This window comes from Sceloporus occidentalis, unplaced genomic scaffold, assembly GCF_023333645.1.
Source record: "Sceloporus occidentalis isolate IW3139 unplaced genomic scaffold, rSceOcc1.0.p SCAF_7, whole genome shotgun sequence".
Classification (NCBI taxonomy): domain Eukaryota; kingdom Metazoa; phylum Chordata; class Lepidosauria; order Squamata; family Phrynosomatidae; genus Sceloporus; species Sceloporus occidentalis.
The window spans coordinates 87128884-87152372 of record NW_028316987.1 but is presented as its reverse complement, the minus strand read 5'-3'; the positions used below and the strand labels follow the sequence as shown (position 1 = coordinate 87152372).

The window sequence follows — 23489 nt, the reverse complement described above, 5'->3', positions numbered from 1 at the left end:
GGTTTTACTACTGAATGCAACAGGCATTTGCCTATGAACTGAAAAGAAACCAGAGTATACTTTTGGTGGAGATACACCACTTTCACCAACTTTGCAACATCCATCCACCAAAAGTTTAGTATAAAATTGATTTAATAATAAAAGGGGGGGGGGTATTATTTGGACAAGTGGCAGAAAATGAAAGCCTTTCTTTGGTGACTCTGAAGATTCTGAATGGTACTTGTCAGTAAAGGAACTCCCATTGTAGTGACACCGGAGATGTGGGCCTCCACCTCGGAAAAAGCTGTCTTAGAGATAGTAACCTCATTAAAATATGAATAACAAGTCAGCCATCATTGTGAAGAGAGAAAGGCATCTCACTCTGCGTCAAACTTTAGCTATCATTAAAAACAACAGCAAACCCAGATCAACAGGCTTCTCTTTAAAAACAAAACCCTGTTTCCTACCCTTGATTTTAGTGGTCAAGGTACATGTTAATAGTAGATGGACTGCTTGAAACATTTGCAAAATAAATGCCCACTGCTGCTGTTCATTCAAAGCATGTCTCACACTTTTAAAAAAAAGTGTAGGGGGGGGGCAGTTGATTTTCCAGTAATTCAAACTGCTGAAAGAGGTGGGGGCAAAGGGAGTTCATATCGACACACATAGCCATGTGCACAGAGAGACAAATCAGTTTCAGGAATTCTTTTTAGCCAATTTTAAGCCCCATGATGGAGCTTTTATTACAGACTACAGAGATGACACCTTCATAACAGTCAATTACAAGGGAGCTCATGAGCCAGGTCATTACTATGTCTCTGCTAATCTCGTCGTAAATTTCTGCCTTGATGGATCCCATAACCAGCCAAGAATGCAATTGGGGGGGTGGATTTGGGATAACAAAAATAAAAAATGTAATGGCTGCAGATGGACATCTTCCAAAATCCAGAGTGCCAATCAAATATATTTTTTTTCAACAGCAGTTTTCTTGTAAGAGATAGTCTCCTCCTTTCCCTCTCCTTCTCTCCCCTTTCTTCTGCCACTGTCAGTGTTGCAGTATGTATGAATTATGCATGCACCCATGTATACATATGTACAATCACCCATGTATACAAGTATACATGTCAGATAACACCCAAAACTTGTGACAGCGGGAGGAGCCATTTCTACGAATTGGGAAACAAGTGTTTATAAAAAGTGTTTCATGTAAGTTTCAAGTCAAGCTTTGTAAATGGCATAAAAGAAAAAGAAAGCGTATTCCTATCATTTTGGATATTTATTAAGAGTCAATATTTAAAAGTGAAACATACCCCCTCCCCATCCCGCTTGCTCTAGGCAAGAACAGGAGAAACATGAATGCCGAGCTACTCAAAAGGCTGATGGGATATATAATTAGCTATTATGTTAATTGATTCCGCTGTGAGTTTGTTGTATGAGATTTCTTCATATAATATGCAAATGATCTCCAAGGTTTAGTTTTATTAGACAATATAATTAGAAATCCTTTAAAAGGAGAGAATTCTAATGAGGCATAATAAAGGTTGGAAAAATATGTCTGTTATGTGGGTCTACCACCTGGGTTTGCTTAATTAAAAAAAGGGGAGAGAGATCGAGAGAGACTTTATTCTCCAACAGGAAAAAAATATCACAGAAAGTTTAAAGCATTTACAGTTACGTGTCAGAGGCAGAAGTTTATTCCAGCTGTAGGAGGGAGTGGGGAAAGAGACATTTGTTTGTCTGGGGGAATGGACAGATGGACAGATTTTCTCTTTTGTTTTCCAACCTAGTAATGTCAGTCCATCAAACGTAAACTATTTTTAAAAAATTATTATCAAATAGATATTGTATGCAAAGTTGTGACTGTATGTGTGGAGATGTATATTACAGATAGCAATTCATTGAGAAAGAGTTAGTGTTGCCATTATTGTGAAGGGACATGATCTCGGCAGAAGATATTTCCAATTTTGTAATGCAACTGATCAGCATAACTACATTTACAGACATGAATGCTGATGTTCTAACATCTGGAATGAAAAGCCTTTCTCGAAAGGCAACACATTTGTGCCTTGCTGTTTCTAGATCTGACTACAAAGGCAAGAGTTACTTTCCGTTTCATGAGAGTCCGCCACCAATGTCAGCTCTGAAACTATTTCAACTTTGTCAGTTTTTGACACTTCAGAATATTCCCTTGTCATTCGTACAGGAAACAGAGACAAAATATCCAGTGTTTGATTCAAGACTCACTTCAGCAACAGCAGTAATGACAGCAGCTGTGTTATTTTCATAATTCAATATGATAAAATAATTTACGATACAGGTAATCTTTCTACCTTTTTTGTTTTAACCACATTTTCTCTGCAATAGTATACAATTGATACAAGAGGAAAAATTCCTACAATATCTCATCTGACAAAGTGGACTGCAGTCCATTAATGCTTAACTATTCTATGCTATTGTTAAAATGTTTATCCATGTGTTATGCTACACAGAGCCACATGGTTGATCACAGGAGTTCCAAACTTGGTGTGCTCTTTAAGGATTTGTTTGCTATTGTGTACTTTCAAGTTGTTTTTGACTTATGGCAATCCTAAGGCAAACCTAGTTTCTTCAGAGGGGTTTACCGTCTGAGGCTGAGAAAATGTGATTTGCCCAAGGTCACCCAGTGAGTGCATTTTTTGCTTTTCCTGGAGTCCCTGGTCTCCAGAGTCCTAGTCCAACACTCAGCCTTTAAACCATGCTGGAGACCACAGTAAAGTTTGGGACCCAGTCTGTCAGCTACTTCAGATACCTCCCTAACAAGCACTTCAGTTTTAATTTTTTTGCTCTGGAAAAGTTCTTTCCAAACTATCCAATGCAGTTATCTTTCCCAATGTGTCAGGGACTGGTATCATATTTGTGCCTATTGGGTACAATTATTTCTTTTCCTGGAGATTAGCAACCAGTGGCTCATGAACTGGCACAGGGACTGCCATGCTGAATAGCACTACAATAGTACAGAAACAGATGACAATTTGGCTATTTTAATGGCTGTGCATGTATTTTTGTGTGCTTTTATTGACATTTTGTAACTGTATTGTTCGATTTTATCTGTTGTAATCCCACCTCGATCCGCAGGAAGAGGCGGGAAATATAAATAATAATAATAATATTTATTATTATTAATAATAATAATAATAATAATAGTAATAATAATAATTTTAGAATGCATGTTTATGAACAAATTTGAGACTTATGTTGGCATCCTGATAATTTTTGTAGATGTTTGGGAGCGTTGTCAATCTTTGGATTGAAAAAAACAATGTTTTTGTCTATCTTGCATGGAATGTGGTGTGAAATGAATTTTAAAGTGCTACCAATCAGATGTGTTTGTTTCATTCAAGCCACAAGGAAAATCATCAAGATCAACTGGGCAATGCTAGGTAAATTTCCTAGTCAAATCAGTCAACTGTATTATGATCACAGAACAGTCATAAAACCTATCATATCATATATGGATGTGTTATGCTATATCATATATCCACTCCTGTGATGGATCATAGGAGTTCCAAACTTGGTGGGCTTTTTAAGGAAGATCACAGTAAAATTTGAAACCAATCTGTCAGCTACTTCAGATAGGGGAAGAGAGATAAAAGATAGCTCACAAGTTAAATCAGCATCATCATTATCATCATCATCCATGTGTTTGACCAGTGGGCAAACTCCATATAATTTAATTTGTTTTTTGGTGGTTTCTTTCTTTTATATAAAGCAGCTACTTGTGTTCCTGTCTATATACAGTCATTATGGAGAAATCTGCTCACAAAGCAGTTTACAACAACTTAAAAAATAAGGATAAGGCAATCCCTACAGCACAGGACAACAGTTGAAATAATGATGGTGACACAATCTCAGCACCAGAAAAATCCCATAATAGGTTTGCTTTAAGGTTGCCATAAATCAGAAACAGCTTGAAGGCACACAACAACAAGACATAAACACACCCATCCACGTAGTTACACATCTTATGCATGTAGCATATATTAGATTATGAATTATGTTGGTTGAAAGGAGAATGACCTCAGAGTCAGTATACTGTATGGTTTAGAACCAAATGAACAATTTTCATTGTTTGTATGTGTTTTAAAAACAGCTTCATTTTCCTATTAGTGACTGGAAAAACCACTTCTGAGTGTATTCTTTGCTTAAGAAAACCCTCTGAAATTTCAACTGTGTATGAAATAATGATGATGATGAGGATGATTAGGATGATGGTGATCATGGATATATTATAATAGCCACCTTGAATGTGATCTAGCATAATGTTGGTGGAGGAGAAACTCCACCAACCTACCTGCATTGTATAGAATAGGTATTTTCTTGCATGAGGTCAGAAACATTCCATCTGCTGGGAGTTACATGGTCATAATGCCCAAGTTGGATCCTGTCCCTTGAATCTTTGGGGAGAAAAATGGGACATAAACTGAATGCATGTGAGAATCATGGGACTAATAAGAAATGCAAAAAGCTCTATCAGTCATGTAAAGGACTGTTTTATCTATGAGAGGAGATTGATTTCAAAACTCCAGGGCCACCAAGGGAACTTGTTATTTCCAGCTGGACATTTCTGAAACTTATTTCCAAAGTACCAGCAGTTTTTTTTATGCCTATCCTTCTTCCATCACACACACGGATTGGGGAGGCAAGCTAGCTCATAGGACCATAGCAAAAGGGATGGCATTTAATTCTTTGCCCCTTCATGAGCCATTATCTGGATATGGGCACCTTCCCTCTGTAAAATGCTATTTACTTTAAAGGAATAAAACCCACACCTTTAATGATGGTTTGATGGCTGTCCCATCTGTCTTGGACCTTAATAATTCTAGTTCCATTCCAGTCTTTTAGAATAGGGCAAACTCCATATAACTCCATATAAAAGAAAGAAACCACCAAAAAATGGTCCCATGCAGAAGATAGGGTGGCTATCTGGGGAATCCAGAAAGCAAACAGACTCTACCCAGGCTAGATTTTGGCCTCAGGGACTGAGGTCCCCTACCCTTGCCATAAAGTCAGTTGTATGCATGAATAATATGAACTTGCAATGGGACAACCATAATGGTGTTGGTTCTTCTTTGCCAGCACAGAATCAGTATGTGGATCCTGATATTGGACCCTATCTTGTCTATATCTGGCAAGGTATGGGAACTGCATCTGACAAAATGGGAAACAATCCATGAATGCTTAGGTTGTATAAAACATGCCAGCCTTTAAACTGCCACAAGTCTCTTTGTTGTTCTTGTAGCAACGTATGAACATGGCCATTCCCTTATTAACTTTAGCAGTAGACTGCCCATACCATTTCAGATGCGGTCAATAGCTCCATTATTGTGGGACAGTGACTTTACCATCAGTATCCATCAGAGATTTGTCTGCAGCTGTCAAAGTGTTTACAGCGTCTTCAGGAGCTAGCTATCCAAGTGCTTAAGCCTATTCTCAACATAGGTTCAGCACCTGGATAGCTCCAGTAATACGTGAAGGAGCTGTAAATGGGGATGCTGTGAAAGCGCTGAGTGGAGTTACTGCTCCATAATAAGCCATCAGCTGTACCTGAGTACTTTCAGAGAAGAAAAACTGTTACACAGCTAAAGTGAAGTCCCACAGATTTCATCTGAAAAAAGTCATGAGTAACTTGAAAGATCTATAGGGATTCAAAGTACTGAACGTTAACTAAATCATGCCCTATTGTCAGTACATTTTCCTAACAATTTGTAACTTATGTTTAGAATGATATTTTCCTCATGCTTATTTATTATTATTTTTTTTAAAATATTGTCAAACTCCAAACACTAAAAACAATAATGAAAACATTAAATTAGAGACCATTTCAGCTAAAAAGTCAGTTAAGTTACTCTTTTCCCATGCATTGTGCTTTGACTGATTAACATATTGCTTACAGTCTCTAATGGGCACTCCAAAATTGGCCAACATGCGAATAATAAGCAGATAATCAAAGCAAAAGCAGAGCAATCAAAATGCAAACTATTTCTTCTCTGAGTCTGAACTTCATCTTTTGGAAGTGCAGCGGCAAACCTTCTGAAAAGCCAGACTACCAAAGACGCAAAGGGATATCCTGATATTAGCATTCTCCTATAATGCTAATAACTAACTATTGTATCAATTGAGCATAATACAGTACTAACCAATAAAAGGAGTTGTTTGCATACATAAATATACACTCGTCCCTCCACATTTGCTGGCATTAGGGACACAGGATCCTTGTGAATGTGGAAAAAACGCAAATTACAAAAACACTACATTTTTACCTGAGAGAACAGCTCTCCAGGAATCTCTTCCAACTGTATGATTCTATGGTGCGTTACAGACCACCCGTTTGGGGCGGCCTGTAACTGGCCCTTTCCCCGCCGGATCAGGGCCTCAGCTGCCACAATGGCAGCTCCGAGGCCCCGATGCACCACTTACCAGGCTGCGGGGAAGCTGCAAAAGGCCGCTTCCCCACAGCCTGGAAAGGGGTGTCCTTGGGGCTTGAAGCCCGAAGGACACCCAGTGGTGGTGGGGAGGAGGAGAAAGGGGCCACTTGGCCCCTTTCTCCTCTGTGTCGCTGGCACAGCCATGTAAAGGCTGCACCCAGCGACGCAAAGCTGGAAGGAGCTCTGAAACAGAGCTCCTTCCGGGGCCGCAGAAAGGGTGCCCTAGGCATCCTCTCGCGGCCCCACTATGTCACAACCGCACCGCCCCATTTAGAGGCGGCGCGGTCGTGACGTAGTCATGGCGGCGCCCGTGTGCATAGGGAGCTGCCATTTTGTCTGTACTAGGGTTAGGAGCCTCAAGAAGTGACGCCCCTTCCTAACCCTAGTACGGACCCAGTCCGTACTTTTATGCCCGTTTGTAACGGGCCAATGATTCTAGGTCCTCCTCTGGTCCAACTCTGGAGGTCAACATGTAATGTAAGTTTTAACTTGTAAGCTGCCTCGATTGTCATTGACAGAGAGGTGGGATATAAATAAAGTTTTATTATTGCATATTAAGATCTGCCAGACATTGACCATAGAATTGCGCTGGAGGAGCTACAAATGCCTAATGAAGTGTTCTTTCTAAGAATCTCTAGGTCCTTTAGTGCAACTTTTTGTTAAAGTTGACCATACAGTTGTGCTGGAGGACCTAGATATTCCTAGAGACAATATTAATAAAATCAGTGAATAATTGAATCTGCAAAAGTCAGAGCTGCAAGTGTGGAGGGACAAGTGTATTTCTGTATGCATTTACATGAAAGTGGTGTAGTGGTTTGAGTATTGGGACTATGGCCCTAAGACCAGGGTTCGATTCCCCACTCAGCCATGGAAACCTACTCTCAGCCTGAGATAGGCCCTGGTAGGTTCATACTTAGGGTTGCCAAATGGTGGAAATGATTTGAAAGCACACAGCTCCAGGAGCAACCATGTATTTATACCCAAAGTTCTTTGGTTATTTGACATTACATATATGTGGTACAACAGTGTGTGTATATTAGCACTGCAGGAGTTGTATCTTCTTGAAGAGACAGTTGAAGAGGCCTGAAGCCACTGTCACAGACAGGAAAGTATTTTCAGATTGGAGCTCCTCAGGACGCTTCCAGACAATAGCTCTTGGAGGGAGAAGAGATGCAAGCAAATCACTGGGATTCACAGTGCCTAAAACCAGAAGCCTCTGTGCAGCTCTGCCAACCTCCCTACCCATCAAAAAAAGTGGCTAGGTCAAAAGACAAGCAAGGTCTGCGGGTGTTGTACAGAAACTCTTACACCCAGTAAACCAGCAGCAGGGCTAGTAAATTCCCATATAAGACCACGTCTTCACTTAGCATTACCTTTCACTTCCAGCATCACTAGAGGAGGCAGTAACCTGGAAGCATAAGCAATTGGAGAATATCTGGAGCTAGTAAGATTATACTAATCCAGCATGAAGATTAAGGAGAGGTTTATGCTTCCAAATGGCTTTAGTTCAAATCAATTAAAAAGAAAACACCTTTTGAAAGACACCAAAAAAAGGTTTCATCTCTTCTCATCCCTGGAAGTGAGCCACATCCATGCCACTGTTACATTGTGTGCATGTGTGTGTGTGTGTGCTCTATGAATGAAACAGATCCAGCACAGGCTGACCAACATACACAAAAGCAGGGGTAGGCAACCTGCGGCCCGCAGGCCGGATGCGGCCCGGCGAGGCCTTGGGACCAGTCCCAGCCCGGTCCTGCCGCCGATTGCCGCCGGGGCCTTTGGGGGGGCAATTGTCTATAGAAGCCTCAGAAACATGCATTTATCTTAACATTTTTAAAAAATCAGCAATTTTTTTCACGTGTCCTCCATTTTTTTTTAAAAAAGTGTCTTCCATTTGAAAATTTTGTCCTACATTTGTCCTGGTTTATTTATATATTTAATTTTTTAAAATTTATTTAATTATTTATTTTTTTGGCTTCAGCCCCCCAGTTGTCTGAGGGACAGCAACCCGGCCCCCGGCTCAAAAAGATTGCCTACCCCTGCACAAAAGGAATGAGCAGTAACCAGGACAGCCTCATTCAGACTGCCAACAGTATATACCTACCCCTTTAAATACGGTAGGATGTTCTGAGCACTCACTCTATCTAGATAAAGGCTTTTTTGCTTCACTTTGCTTATTATGGGGCTGGGGGTGCCTTGAGGAATTGTAGAGTGGATGGTAGGACCATTTTTGTTGATGTATATTGGTGCAACCTTAGTTATGCCAACATATACTGTACATTTTTTGAGATGTAGCATATGGAAGTGATGATTAAGATCCTACACTGTAGTGTAGGAGTTCTGTAGTTGTAACTCTGCTATGGTTTCCTGAGGAACCATACACAGGCTCACAGTTTTGCTATGTTAGCCCCATGAACAGCCATTCTATGGCTGTGGGGAGCCTGGAGAAACATCTGACTAGGCCTCATAGCCAGATGCAGACCAGTGACATCTTCTCAGCAGGGTTTCCCAGAGGTCTCGGTAGGTGATATAATCTTTTCCATCCAGCTGCAGGGGTATAGCCAGATGTTTCTCAGATCTCCTACTTTCTCAACCAGGCACAGCATGGCTATTGCAACAACATTGTCAATCCTGGGGGGGGGGGGGGGGGGGGGCTTTAGACATTGCAGGGAGTAGAAGAAAATATCATCCTGGCACCAATGTAATGTGAATGTATTCTTGTGTATGTCACTAACAGACTAGCAGGCCACTCCTCAAAAATTTCATTCCAAATCCCCCCTTTTTTGAAAAAAAATACCTTCCGATCAGGGGCAGCCCAATTAATATGTTGTCACACATTTCCAGATATGTGTTTGTGTGTGTATAATTTTTATACATTATATAAGATTGTACAAGACAAAGGGAGAAAGAAAAAAAAAGGAAATGTTTTTTAAGTGTCCCAATTTCCCTCTCCTCCTCTCATTTTCCTTCTTTATCTTCAGCTTAGTTCACTTGCTGCAAACTGAGATCAAAATGCAAAAGGAGTTTGCATTCAGTTATCTCAATGGAAAGAAGAGGAGGTGGTAGAGTCTTACCATTCCCAGTATGCTCAGGCAAAAGCAAATGTTTGCAGCCTCTCCTAGTGGGTGTACTCTTCCTCATTACTAACTTTTGCCACCTTGACCACAATATGATGTTGCTTGACCCACACATGTCCTGGTTTTCATCTGTGAGATATAAAAAAAACACCTGGGAATGTTAGAAAATGATCTAAAATGATTTATAGTCTCCCTTCACTTTCGCGGACTTCAAGTCCGTGGTCTCAGTCCTTCGCGGACCAGCAAGCAGGGAAGGTTAAAATGGCACACAGGAGCACACAGCCATTCACACCAATGGGGCTTAAATATTTGTGAATTTCCATTTTTGTGGGGGGAGGGGGGTCCAAAATGGATCCCTCATGAAAATGGAGGGATGGCTGTAATGTGTTGGATTTCTCTTTTCTTTTCATGTTTTCTTCTTTTTTGGATGGAGGGGATTTTATCCTGAAACAACAAGGGCTCTGGAGAAGACCAAAATGAGAAACATTTGTTGTCCAGGCAGAGGGACATCCCCATCCTAGAATTAAATATTGCCAACACTGTAATGATATGTATAATCTCCTCCTTTGCAAAATATGTGGCTTTAAAAAAAAAGATTGACCACACTACGATGGAAACCTCCTGGTATTCCAATTCTGAGCTGTAGGCAGACCAAAGGCACCCAATCTTGCCAAGAAACTCACAGATATTATGCAGAAGGAGCCAGCTGGCCACGTATGTGAAAGTCAAGCCAAGACACTTTGTATGGCTTCTGAGTAAGAACACCGACAGCTGAAAGGAAGAGGGATGAAAGGTTTGCTGACATTCCACTCAACCTTAACCATCCTTTATTCACCCCAAATAATGGTGAACTGCAGGGGACTTGGCGCAATGACCCCCATTCATCTCTCCTCCTATGCTAACCAGGGAGAGAGGGAGAGGGAGAATAAAGTGGATTGCAGCAAACACTGCCATTTAATGCCCTTCTGGACAGCCGGAAAAGTTCTTCAGGTGATCAAATAGAGGAGGAGGAGGAGGAGGAGGAGGAGGGGAAAGAGAGTTTTGTTGTTGTTGTGTACCCTCAAGTCATTTCCGACTTAGGACGACCCTAAGTCGACACTGTCACAGTGTTTTCTTAGCAAGATTTCTTCAGAGGGGGTTTACTTTTGCTTTCCTCCAAGGCTGAGAGTGTGTGTCTTGCCCAAGATCACCCATTGGGTTTCCATGGCTGGTCAGACATTCAAACCCTAGCCTCCAGCACTCACAACAATACACCATGCTAGCTTTCTGGAAAGAAATTACAGATTCTTTAGATGCCTTATGCCTCAGCAGTGCTGGCCAGACCAGGCCAAGCTGAACTCTGGAGACCACACTGGAAACATATATTATGAATTTGAGAGCAGCAGATAATTTGCATGATTTAATAGTGTGCTATTTATTTAGTCTGCATCCTGTTTTCACCTCGCATCCTGGACAGCAAAGAAGCATAGACTTGTCTTACACAATATCCTTATTGGAAAAACCATGTGATCAAATATATTTTGTACAAAACAGAAACAAGACTAATGAGGATGCTCTAAAACCCACCTTCAGATGTGGACTTTCAAATGACCACACTAAAGAAAATATTTGGCAACTGCCAAATACTACACTTGGCAATAATAGGTCATGCATGTATGCATGCACACATGTACACACACACACACACACCCAAAGATTACTTGAGAACAATTTAGAGTTTGCTTTGGACATTCTCCAAAAGTAACCCCTCCATTGGCATGGTGGATAAGTTACAGTGGGATTCCAGGAGGTGTACCAATTAAAATGAGTACAATATAGAAAACATAAAGACTAAAACAGAATTAAACTATTAGCGATACTAAAACAATTTTAAATACAATTAAGATGGTTAAAAAAACCAGTTAAAACATACCGTACCATTAAAACAATACAGCACACTTTTAAAAGCCCTTTCCTTAAAAAAAAACCCTTCAGCTCTAATAGCCTGTCAGAAATAATAATAATAATAATAATAATAATAATAATAATAATAATAAAGTCTTCACATGATATGGGAAGGACAACAAGGAGAAGGACCAGTCTAGCCTCCCCAGGGTTGCTGCCACACTGTAAAATTTGACACTGCTTCAACTGTCATGGCTCCATCCTATGGAATCCTAAGATTTATAGTTTGTAGTGGCACTGGCTAAATATCTCACAAAACTACAGCTCCCCCAGTTCCATAACATTGTGCCATAGCAGATAAAATGGTGTCAAACTGCATTAATTCTGCAGTGTAGATGCAGTCTTGGCCGGGAGTTCCTTAATCACAGCACTGTGCGATCATTGTACAGCAGGCAACAATGCCTCACACTCACTTATTGCATTGCTGTTGTGCTGCTTTTGCAATCCGGCATAAGATGCTGCCCTTGTGTAACCTCCTAGAATGTTGAATCACCCAAGTAAGTCAGAATTCTGACACACACACACACACATATTTCCATTTTTAAAAGCAGGATTGTTACTATTTTTGTCTCACTCCCCTCTCCCTTGTACAAAACAGAGTGGAACAATTACTCAATTGTCTTTCAAAAAGAAATACAAACTTGTAACCTTCCACATATTTTTTTTTCTCTTTGGGGTAATTTAACCTTGTGGATAAACAAATATGGCAAACAGATTCTGTGCAGACTTATCAGCTATCACTTAAGAGAGACAAAAAGGATTAGCACCACAGCTGTCAGGAAAGGCAGGCTTGTTATACAACCGTTACAGGTACCAAAGGTCGTGTTCCTATCATGGCCTTTGGGGACCGGGCACATCTCTCCAAAGAGTTCAATCCTTTGCTGAAATAAACAGAGCTGAATGATGACTGATTTAAACACTGAAAACAACTTCATGGTCGGGAGAGCTAGAGAGAATGGCAGAGAAAGAATAGCAGTAACTGATCCATTCCTTCATCTGTGTTGGAGGTTTTTTGGTGTATATTTGCCTCATACTTAGAATGGCTCCAACTGTATTTGGCACAGAAGTACCATGTTTCCCAAATCAAAACTGGGTGGTGGTGGTGGACTACAATTGAACATTGGGACATGTGTGGCCAAGCAACATCAGAGATGGTTAAGATGACAAACATTTTTAATGAGGAAGAACACACAAGCTAGGAAAGGCTGCAGCAGTTTGTTTTTGTCCGACCTACTGGGAAGGGCACGATGCAACCCCCTCTTCTCTTCATCTCCCTGTTAAGATCACTGAGTGCAAACTCCATTTGCGATTTGAACTCTGTTTGCAGCAACTGAAGTAAGGTGAGCAAAAAGAGGGAAAATGAGAGGAGAGAGAAACTGGGGCATTTTAAAAGCAGCTGAAAAAGTCGGACAGCACAGGATTAATCGGGATCATCCCTGCCAAAGTGGTACAGTTGAAGAGTATGCGATTCTCAGTTGTTAACCATGAAGGCCAGAGGATTCTGGTAAATGTAGTTCAAAAAAGTAACATTTCCAAGCTCTGCAGCAGACACAGGACTTTTAATGCACATGTGTGCATATGGCTGTCACAGCCCAATTAGGGCTCCCAAGTCTATCTTTTAGCTATTTAAGGATATTCAATTTGCAGGTTTGGTGTATTTTTTTAAAAAACTGTAAGCCACCTTGAGTCCCATGATTATTTATATCACTTTAAAGTAGACAATGGAGGATAGCAAAATAGTTAAGGATTTTCCATACCTTGGCTCAGTCATCAATCAAAATGGAGACTGTAGTCAAGAGATCAGAAGAAATTTGGGAAGGGCAGTTATGAAGAAACTAGATAATATCCTCGAGTGTAAAGTCATTCATTGAATGCAAAAGTCAAGATTGTCCATGCCACTGTGTTTTGAATTTCTGTGTTCAGTTGTAGAAGTTGGGCAGTGAAAAAAGCTGATAGACAGAAAATCAACTCATCTGAACTATGAAGCTGGTGGCAATTTATATGGATACCATGGACTGCTAAAATGATCAATAAAGGGGCCTAAAGCAAATCAAGCCTGAGCTCTCCCTAGAAGTCAAAATGACAAACGGAGTCTAACATATGTTGGCCATATCATGAGATGCCATATCTCATTAGAAAAGACAATAATGCTCGGTGAATGGGAGGCAGTAGAAAAAGAGGAGACTGCATTCTAGATGGATAGACTGAAACAAGGAAGCCATAGCCCTGGTTTTGCAGGACCTGAGCAAAGCTACAGATTACAGGATGTCTTGGAGGCCTCTCACTTATAGTGTTGCCATATGTTGAAATTAACTACAACAACAACAAGCCAAATACGCAGTGTTTGGTCAGGCCTTGTCTGAACACAAGGAATGCCACTAATGGAGTCATCCTACAAAACATTATCATGGGTGGGTTTCACACCACTATCTGACTGTGGGAGCAGTGAGCCCAAGAACCTAGCAGAACATGTACACACATTATAGTAGAATGCATGAGCAAGATTAATCTTTTAAAAAGAGAGAGACACTGGGGACTCTCAAGGGACCATGATCAGGCCTGTAGTAGGCTATTAAGCGTAACAAGGAATCCAAAAGTACGGCAGCATTTCTGCTACAAGATAAAAAGTTGATTTGCCTGGTCATTCCAAAAATGCTGATGCTTAAAGCAAACCCTTTGGGAAGTCTTTACAAGAGAATGTGGATGGCAGAGTTTGAAATGACAAGGGGATTTCATATTTCCCATTAGGTCCAAAGGTTCATTATCCTTAATAAAGACCTGGATTCAAATGTATCTGATCTGCAATTGTTTGTGCCTGAATACCTCCTATGGGGATGGAGTTTTACAAATTAGGAGAGTTAAGCTACTTCCAGTGTCTCCTGAAATACAAAATACGCTATTTGTTACCATTCAAACTGAATTAATTTGTGCTGGTTTTGTTTGGTCTCTCATTACAATCAGATGCTGTCATGTGTGTCTGTTTTGTGCTGGGTTATTTTTTGGGGATGAAACTGCTTTTGGTTGTGATGAATCAGCAGCTCGGGGTTTCTCTGTTCATTATTCATTACCAGATAAGAAAAGCATAAAACAATGCAGGATCATATGCCTTTATATTAATTCCCAAAGAAAACATGCTTGCTGGAGCATCTGGACTTGAACAAACATCTTCAACAGCAATATAACTGAAATTGGTTCAAAACTGAAAACAGGTGGCAATGCTTGGAAAATTTACATTTTTGGATCATAACTCCCAGAATTCCCCAGGGATAGTGGGAGCTGCAGAAAAATAAGTATCTATAACTTTTTTCAGTGGCTGGTGGGTTGAATAATCTGGACTTGAAAAGAAGGGGTCTCTTTCACCACTAGTGGGAAGCACTGGCCAATCCATCTGCAACTTCACCCTGAATATCAAGTAGTGTCCTTTAGTACATGCTGCATGAGAAGAATCATGAACTTCTATTGGTTTTATACCCAGATATTTATAATGAGAACAGATTTGGGATGTTCAAGAAATCTGCTCTGATGGACTTTTTATGTAGACTTTCCCCTGTTCAAATTTCCTGGTCTGGATGCAGATCAGACATACTACACATTCCAGACTCTGCTTATTACTATACGGCTATGGACACATCTGATGAAATACACACAACTGAAAAGTACATTGAAAAATGCCTTCTTTACTCATGGATGCCAAAATGCTACACAAACTCCCTTTAGTCAAAGTTGGAAGATGCATGCAAGTGATGCTTACAATTTGGAAAACATTACCCAAAATAGATGAAAAAGCACATATTTTATTCAGCAATGAAAGGGGGGGGGGCAGACAAAAGAGGCACAGAACAGACATAGAGGGAGGGCAAGGAGGAAGCCTGTGGGAATTTGATAAAATACAATTCCTCACAGGGAGGAAAAGGGCTGATGGACAAGGGTTTCAACCCATGGGTCTGCAACAGTGCTTGGAAAAGTGGCCTACAGCTCCCAGAATCCCTCATATAGCTTGATAGTTTGCTATTAGTTGAGAGTTTGCAGGGCTTGGAAAGGTTACTTGTTTGGACTTCAGCTCCCCAAATCCTTCAGCTAGCATGCTTCTAGCATCTGGGGATTCTGGGAGCTCTAGTCCAAAAATGTCATTTCCCCAAGCTCTGTTCTGGAGAACCACTTCCGGCCACAGTCTGTAGTACTAAGGCTAGATAGATAAGTACTCTAACATGGTAAAATGCATCTTCCTCCTGTCAATTCTGAATCTCAAGCTGGCAATCATAAATGTCACATTGGCTGATGTGCCTGGATTGGGAGAAAAGTAGATTTGTTGAGCTGCTGACATATTCCAGTGACATAGATGTAGACACTGTACAATTTGAAGTATAGTGCCAGAAGGCATCGCTCATTTTAAAGAAATGCCGTTCACCCTCTTCTGCAGGTACAGCTTCATTTTTGTCTTTAAGCAACATCACCTCTGTAATGTACTGGCTTGTCTACATGGTGTAATTTTACCTGGACACCAGAAACATGGCAATGAGACAGTAATCTGTCAAGAATGCTTTAAATCTGTAAGAAAAGAGACTCTCTGAGTAGACCAACCCAGAGCTAAGAAGAGTTGCTTTTCTAGTCACCTTACTGGATGGGATGTTTTGGGAATCATCATGCAAAAAAGTAACTCTTTCAAGGCCTGGATAGATGTGTCTTATATAGATTGCAAGCTTTGCAAGTAATTTTTTATTAAAAGGTACTGTAAAGCCATTTTTGTAACCCTGCAGTGTAGCTATGAAATTTTATATCCTGGACTTTTTCCTTGTAAAGACTTTCTTCAAATGTGTTGGGAAGCAAACAGCTAAGCCTTTTTTCTTTCTCTATCCCTCCATGTTGCAGTTGCATACCTTACAACTACTTCTACATCCCTGCTTGTTTAGAACAAAAACAATTTGACAATCCTAATAAAACAAGGAAAACTCTGAAGATAAGTGAAGAAGTTCACCAAGTGGGTTTGAATCATCACCTGTTTCATTAAGGAGCTCATCCTTCTTCTTTTTCTTCCTCTTTTTCTTCTCTGCTCTGGTGCCACAATAAACTGCAGTTCCATAGCATTGAGCCAAGTGGTGTCAAACTGGATTATTTCTGCAGGGCGGATGCAGCAGGGACGTAGCCAAGGGGGGAAGGTTCTTGGGGTCCACCCCCCCTTCCATTAGAAAAATGAATGGTGTGTGCTGCTGCACCACTGCACCCAAGCCCCATTATAATGGTGGCACTTAGTCTGGAACCCCCCCCCCTCCTAAAATCCTAGCTACGTCCCTGGATGCAGCCTATGTGGTCTACAACTGAGTACCATGGCCACATTAAGTGAGCACTGATTCTGATACCCTTCCTGAGCCTGGAAGCTCAACAAATACAGCCTAGACACTATCACTGAAAAGCTGTAACCCTATGAATGAATAACTGTGGTTACTGTTACTAGCAGCCCTGCTCAGATCTTGCAAACTCAAGGCTGTGACCTTCTTGACTGAGGGTGCATCTGCACATAATGCAGTTTGACATCACTTTAAGTACTCTAGCTCCATCCTATGTAGTCCTAAGATTTGTAGGTTTACAAGGTGTTCAGTCTTTTCTGCTAAAGAGGGGGCTGATGCCTCACCAAACTACAAATGCCAGGATTCTATAGGACAGAGTCATGGCAGTTAAAGTGGTGTCAAACTATTATTTCTAGCCCAAAAAACCTACAAAAAACTATTATTTCTACAGTGTAGATAAACCCAAGTCAATCCACCTGTAATGTATTCTTCCTCTTTTTCTGCTGCCTTCAGCTTTTCTAAGCATTATCACCCATATTGTCTCATGATATGTCCAAAGTATGACAGCCTATCCATATCTCTGTCTATATTCATATCCATATCAGTATCAATCTCTAAAACCCACTGGGTGATCTTGGGCAAGTCACACTTGACCAGCCTCAAAGAAGGGCAATGGCAACCCCTCTCTGAAGAAACTTGTCAAGAAAACCCTACAATAGGTTCACCTTAGAGTCACCATTAGTCAGAAATGACTTGGAGGCACACAACAATAATCAATATCTTTATCTTTCTATGGCTGGAATCTTCTTTGGAATTTCTGCTAGGAGTTATATCAACACAAGTACTTTTTGGATGTTGTATAATGAGATAAGTCATACCTCTCTACACAACACTTTCTTCCAGGCCATATGGATGTGCTTACACTGTTGCCCAACTTCCAACTATTATCCTCTAGAACCTCCAGCATAAATATGCTGGGTGAGCTTTATATGCCATCAGAATCAAATAGGATCTTGATCTTAGCACCCTTTCATCCATCCCACCTCTGCATGCTCCACAAAGGAGGCAAGTACAATGAAATAATCTTCCTACTTGTGCATAACTTGCTGGACCAGTAATGTCTGGGCTAATAGTATCTGCTAGTGTGAGGCACATGATGCATGGAGAGTAATTTCCTCTCTGCCTACCATGGTCCTGCTCCTGGGCCCATCATCCACTCCTGGAATTTTCAACTCTCAGGTTCTCGAAGCACCCCCAAAACCTTGCAGTCTGCTTTAGGTATAATTGGGTCAGAACTGTCCTGCAATTACCTATCCTTTTGCCTTTGGATATTCACAGCCCCTGAACATTTAATTCAAGTCCCAAACCAACATCCTGCGAGCTGAATAAATTAAACCAATTGCCCCATGACATGACACAACACTGCCAGTTTGAGTCAATGACCCTCAAGAGGTGTGTGGTGGTGTGTATGCAGGAGATGTCCAGAGTCATGGGAGAGCTCTCTCTGAGTAAGACTCTGATCCCATCTCCTCCTTTCATGCTTCTTTCCCTCAGTGGCTTGGATGCTTATGATTGACTTCTCTTTAACACCATCTGGCAACAGAACAATAACTCCATTCTTGTTGTTTTTTAAAGCCCCCTCCAAAAATAAAAAAGGTCCCAGAAAAGAAGGGAAAATACCTCAATTTCAAGCTCACAGATTACTTTGGGTCCCAGAGGAAAGAAAAGCAATTTAGTGGCTGCTGGCCTTACCAAGGAAAAGGTTAGAAGATTAAGAGACCAACTGCTGTTTGGATAAGTGGCTGGTAATTGCACATGCCAGCAATTACAGGCGGCCATGTCTCCCTCTCCCTTTTGCTCTTACCTTTTTCTTCCCTCGTGTGCCGTCGGGGTTGATTCGATAGGTCCCCGAATTCACAGTCCTTTTTGGGCCGATTTTCTTTATGTCATAGGCCAGTTCATCTGCAAGGGCTTTACAAGCTATAGAAAGCCAGGAAAAGAAAACACAGAGATACCAACAAAAGAAAAAGAGAAAAGGGTCACATCACCTACTAAGAACTAACACAAAGAAACTTGACAGTTTTTTGCAGTTTTGCAGCAGTTATTGAGAGATGCTCCTTTTTTGTCTAAGAAGGGAGATGTGTGGTCTGCTTAGGCCACAATAGTCTTTGTTAGTCATACTAGCTGGTGCTTCAACTTATATGCAGTAGCTCTTTCATATTGCAACAACTCGGGTGGAGGCACCCTCTATACATGGAATAAAGAACAGGGGTGCTAAGAAAGCACTTTTAGTTGCAGCTTAGAAAAATTACTCTTGCAAGCTTTGCTGTTAATCCTTCAAAATGGAACCAATTAGACATATTTATGTATTGAATATTATATCCCACCTTTCTCTTAAGAACTGAATGTGCTACTGTAGACCTAAAGAATGTGTGACCGCACAAAACAGCATACCACAAGCCGAATAGGAGCATAGGATTTGAACTCAAGGAATCTGATGGCAATGCCAAGGTGCCTTGTTCCCTGGAAAACAGTGGTGGCTGGTGGCTCCCACTTCAGTGGAGCAGTCAATTCACTCCAGGTTTTTAATAGCTTCAAAAGAACTGTCCAAGATGCTAAAGGTATTAAGTGAAAGAGGCTTCAGGCCCTCGGATAGCTGGTTTACAGCCTAGTTTAAAACCTGGAGTGGATTGGATTAGATTCCCATTTAGATGAAAGCTATCAACTGCCACTGTTGGAAACATGTGGACACCTCTAAGAGATATTTGCTATTCTAACAGAATCGTAAAATGGAGGCTAAAATGAGTACTACAGCTCATAGCTTGGCTTTATTAGGTGTTCTGCAAAGCCAGTCTTGAGTTCTTCAGTCAGAGCAATCACATGTCAGAGTAACTGTACCTAGATCTTTTTTTCTTCTAGAAACTGACACTATGGTTTATTATACTGTTCATAGGTCCTTTTGATCTCTTTGACATAATCTAGAACAGTGGTTTCCAAACTTTCATCCTCCAGATAGTTTGGACTTCAGCTCCCCAAATTCCTGACTTGTGGTCAAGCTGGCTGAGTCTTCTGGGTGCTGAACTTCCAAACATCTGGAGGACCAAGGTTTGGAAATCCCTGATCTAGACTATGATTACTTCTTTATCTGAACTTTGCATTATCCCAGGTGTCTGCTTCCATAACTTTGACAATGATCAACAATTGAAATAGCTCACAAAGGATTCAATAAACCAATATTTTTACTCACCTGGAACAGGAGAAATCATGGTTTTCAAGTAAGTAACGTGAAAGCCCAGATCTAGTGGGCTGCATTTGACTTGTTGGATCACAACCAGTGCAGACATTCCCTACTGTAGTATGATCAATTTATGTTCTTACAATCCTCAATCACCCTAATCCCAATCTGTATTGAACCTTTATCCTGGAACTCATGGAACACCAGTTGCACACTTGGACCCAAAGAATAAAATGTGGCTCACAATAAAGGATTACAAGGTAAAACGGGCATTGTGTATTTTTGCTGTGGTGTTCAGTAAAGGCAACATCTTATCTCATTTGTTTATATTTTCATTTTTTTAAAAAAAATATCCAGTTTAATCCAAAGAGTTTAGACCATATTATGATAAATTTTAACCTGCACAATCAGAATAAAAATGTCACACAGCACATGGCCTTTATACCCAAATTTATTCTGAACCATTTATAGACACAAGTTCAAGCACAGAGAAATTAGTAACTGCTCATGTGACATGCAGTTGGATATGCTGCCGTGTTAAGCTTTTTTATGCTGTAAAAGAAGGGAATTCTTTGTAATATTAACTGGTTCAAATAGCAGATAATAGGCCCACATAATCCTCAAATCTTCTCTTTACTGGAGTTTTTCCCCCCTTCCCCATATTAATATAAACTATTGTAATTATGCTTCCAATCTCTATCAGTATTTGTAAAATTTTAGGAATAGGAACTGGTTTCTAATATGCAAGTCTGTTCTTATAAAAGCTAATTTATACATTAAGTGTAAGCCAATACTTCATGTATTTTGGCCCCAAGAAGTTATCTTCCCAATTATAAAAGAAACCAGTGTATTAATTACTTTCCAGACACAATTTAAGGTATTCTCTTTTTATCCTTCAAGAGCCCTTAACTAGACAATGTTTGGAGTATAAACAGAGGAGCACTGTCCCTCCGTGTTCCAATGGATAAAGAAACGAACAGCCATTTTCTCAGCATTTTAAAGACAAACTAGTTTTTAGACACAAAACACATATTCAGGGGTTTCCAAAAATTTACGAGGATAAGAAATATCCCATTGTGTTAAAAAAAAAAAGGAATAAATTCTTACAAAACATGATGTCTCAGACACCTGTGATGTTGTGATTAATCCAAAGTTATGTTTATTACCAATTGTCACAAAGGTTGTTCTTAAGACAGTCTACAGAATCTCTTCATCATGTGCTTAAACAAAAGACTAAATCTAGAGTTAGAATTATGGAGAGAAGAAGGAGGCACTATCAGACATGCAAACTGGGCTTTGTGATAGATTTGACCATTAAAGGGGAGGAAAACACCACATATAATGTTTGGATCAGCCAAAAGAGAGAGAGAGAGAGAGAGAGAGAGAGAGAGAGTTGTTTTATGATTCCCAGGATTATACAAAGAAATAATAAGTTGTATTTGGAGAAGGGTTCAACAATTCCATACTGAAATGAGTCGTGTAAGTACTGTATTTCCTTCAAATCATAACTTTAAAAGCCTCCCCGATCCAGCAGAATTTGGGGTTTCCTACTCCATGCCTAAGAACACTGTGATTATAATTCCACCCAGGATATTCCTCTCCTAAAAATAAGTGGCAGCCAAATGTACTGTGGAGGAAAGTAGAGGAATGAAATATTAAGAGAACTGTTGTGTGCCAAAATGTCATCATCCACATGCATACATATGTATGCAAACACTTTGTCACCATCAAATATTAATATACATAGCTGGCCCAGAACATCTCTTGAAATGAACATCTCTCCTCCTGAAAATAATAATCTTTGGGGAAAAGCTATGAACATAAAAGTATTATGTGCAGCATTTGAAGGGGGAGGGACACCTCCACAGAAATGGCAAAAAATACGTTATGCAAGGCCTTCCTTACAGCAAAGGGGATGCTATTCTGTTGCCAGTCTAGTTGTGCTCTGAACATGGAAGAAAGGAGCACCATTTTGTTCATTAACTCAAGCAGCAAATTGTATGGAACTGACTCTAGTAATTTAAGGGGTAAAACTTGGTACCTTAAGGTGGAGGGAACTTATTGGCATAGCTTTTCAACTTGATCTTCAGACCGTTCCCCTCCACTTCATAGTTCACTCAAAATTCCTTTCAGCATTAGCTCTGCCTAACTCCTTCTCCTCTTCTAACTGTTCTCCTTTCTTTCTTTTCTTTGCTATCCCCTGCTTTCTCTACAAATACCAAAGTCCCTGACATCTCCCTTTCTCTGTGCATCCCTTATCAGTGCATCTGGGATTTTCACTCTACAGTCCTCTACCCCTTTCCAAAAAACTTTTTCTGTGCAACTGAGATGGATTGGTGGATAGATAGATAGATAGATAGATAGATAGATAGATAGATAGATAGATAGATAGGAATATTATATTTTGTGCTTACAGGATTATTTTAAAATTATTGCAACACAATATATAATTTTTCTTTTCTGCTACACTGAAATCTCCAGATCGAAGCCATCTACAAATGTGTTGCTTGTTAGTGCATTGAAGCTGACTCTGACTTATGGCAACCCTGTCACAGAGTGGTTTTTGTTTGCTTTTTTGTTTTGTTTTTTTGGCAAATTTTATTCAGAAGAGGTTTGCTATTGCCTTCCTCTTAGGCTGGAAGAGACTGTGACTTGCCCAAGGTTACCCAATGGATTTCCATAACCAAGAGAGGATTCAGACCCTGGTCTCCCAGAGTCCTAGCCCAACAGTAAAACTACATAAAGCTGCCTCTATAAATATATATATCTATAAACAGATAAATGAAAGATTACATGTACAATGATTTCTCCTTCTCTCTAAATCTCCTTTTTCTGCACATCTTGGATTTTCTTCCCAGCTGAATGCATGGCATCAGTGGTTTCTCCTTGAGAAAATCTTGTTTTGTATTAAAGGAACAATATATTCCAGCACAGTGCAATTCTGCCCCTTTCCACTTTGACAAATTGCAAGTATTCATTATTTGCTCCATTTTTAATTAATTTTTCCAGCCAGGGAAGCAGAAAGAAGAGCTTGAAGGTGCCAAAATAAGTGCTAGACCAGCCTTCTTGTTGTTGTGTACCTTCAAGTCATTTCCAACTGGTGACAACCTTAAGGCCCTCTATCACTTTTTTTTTGGCAAAATTTGTTCAGAGCGGGTTTGCCATTGATGGGAGAATATGACTGTCACCTAGTGGGTTTCTGTAGGGATTTGAACCCTGGTCACCAGAGTCATAGTCCAGTGCTGAAACCACTAAACCACTTTATGCTCTCCCAGCCAAACTTGAGCACTAAGCAGTTTCCTCTTATTTTTTATTGGATCTAAATATGTAAATACAAGGAGGGGAGAAAAAGGAGGATATGCTCACAGGCTAGGTATATATATTAGGGTTCTATACTGTATATTGGGATGTGGTGGATATCATTAGCTGTTCTGAGTCAACCAACAAAATCTCCTGGGCTGACTCTAGTCTTATCTGAAGGTGAATGTTGATTACTAAAGAATCA

The 23489-nt window shown here is 40.3% G+C and overlaps 1 protein-coding gene across 1 annotated transcript in view; it reads right to left on the bottom strand.

The window, feature by feature from the left end:
- Positions 1-23489, bottom strand: part of CNPY1 (canopy FGF signaling regulator 1) — a 49911-nt gene that overhangs the window by 11510 nt on the left and 14912 nt on the right. Inside the window, exon 3 of the mRNA XM_089531450.1 lies at positions 18614-18729. Within this exon, the coding sequence (XP_089387576.1) occupies positions 18614-18729 (116 nt within the window). The remainder of the gene's footprint in view (positions 1-18613; positions 18730-23489) is intronic.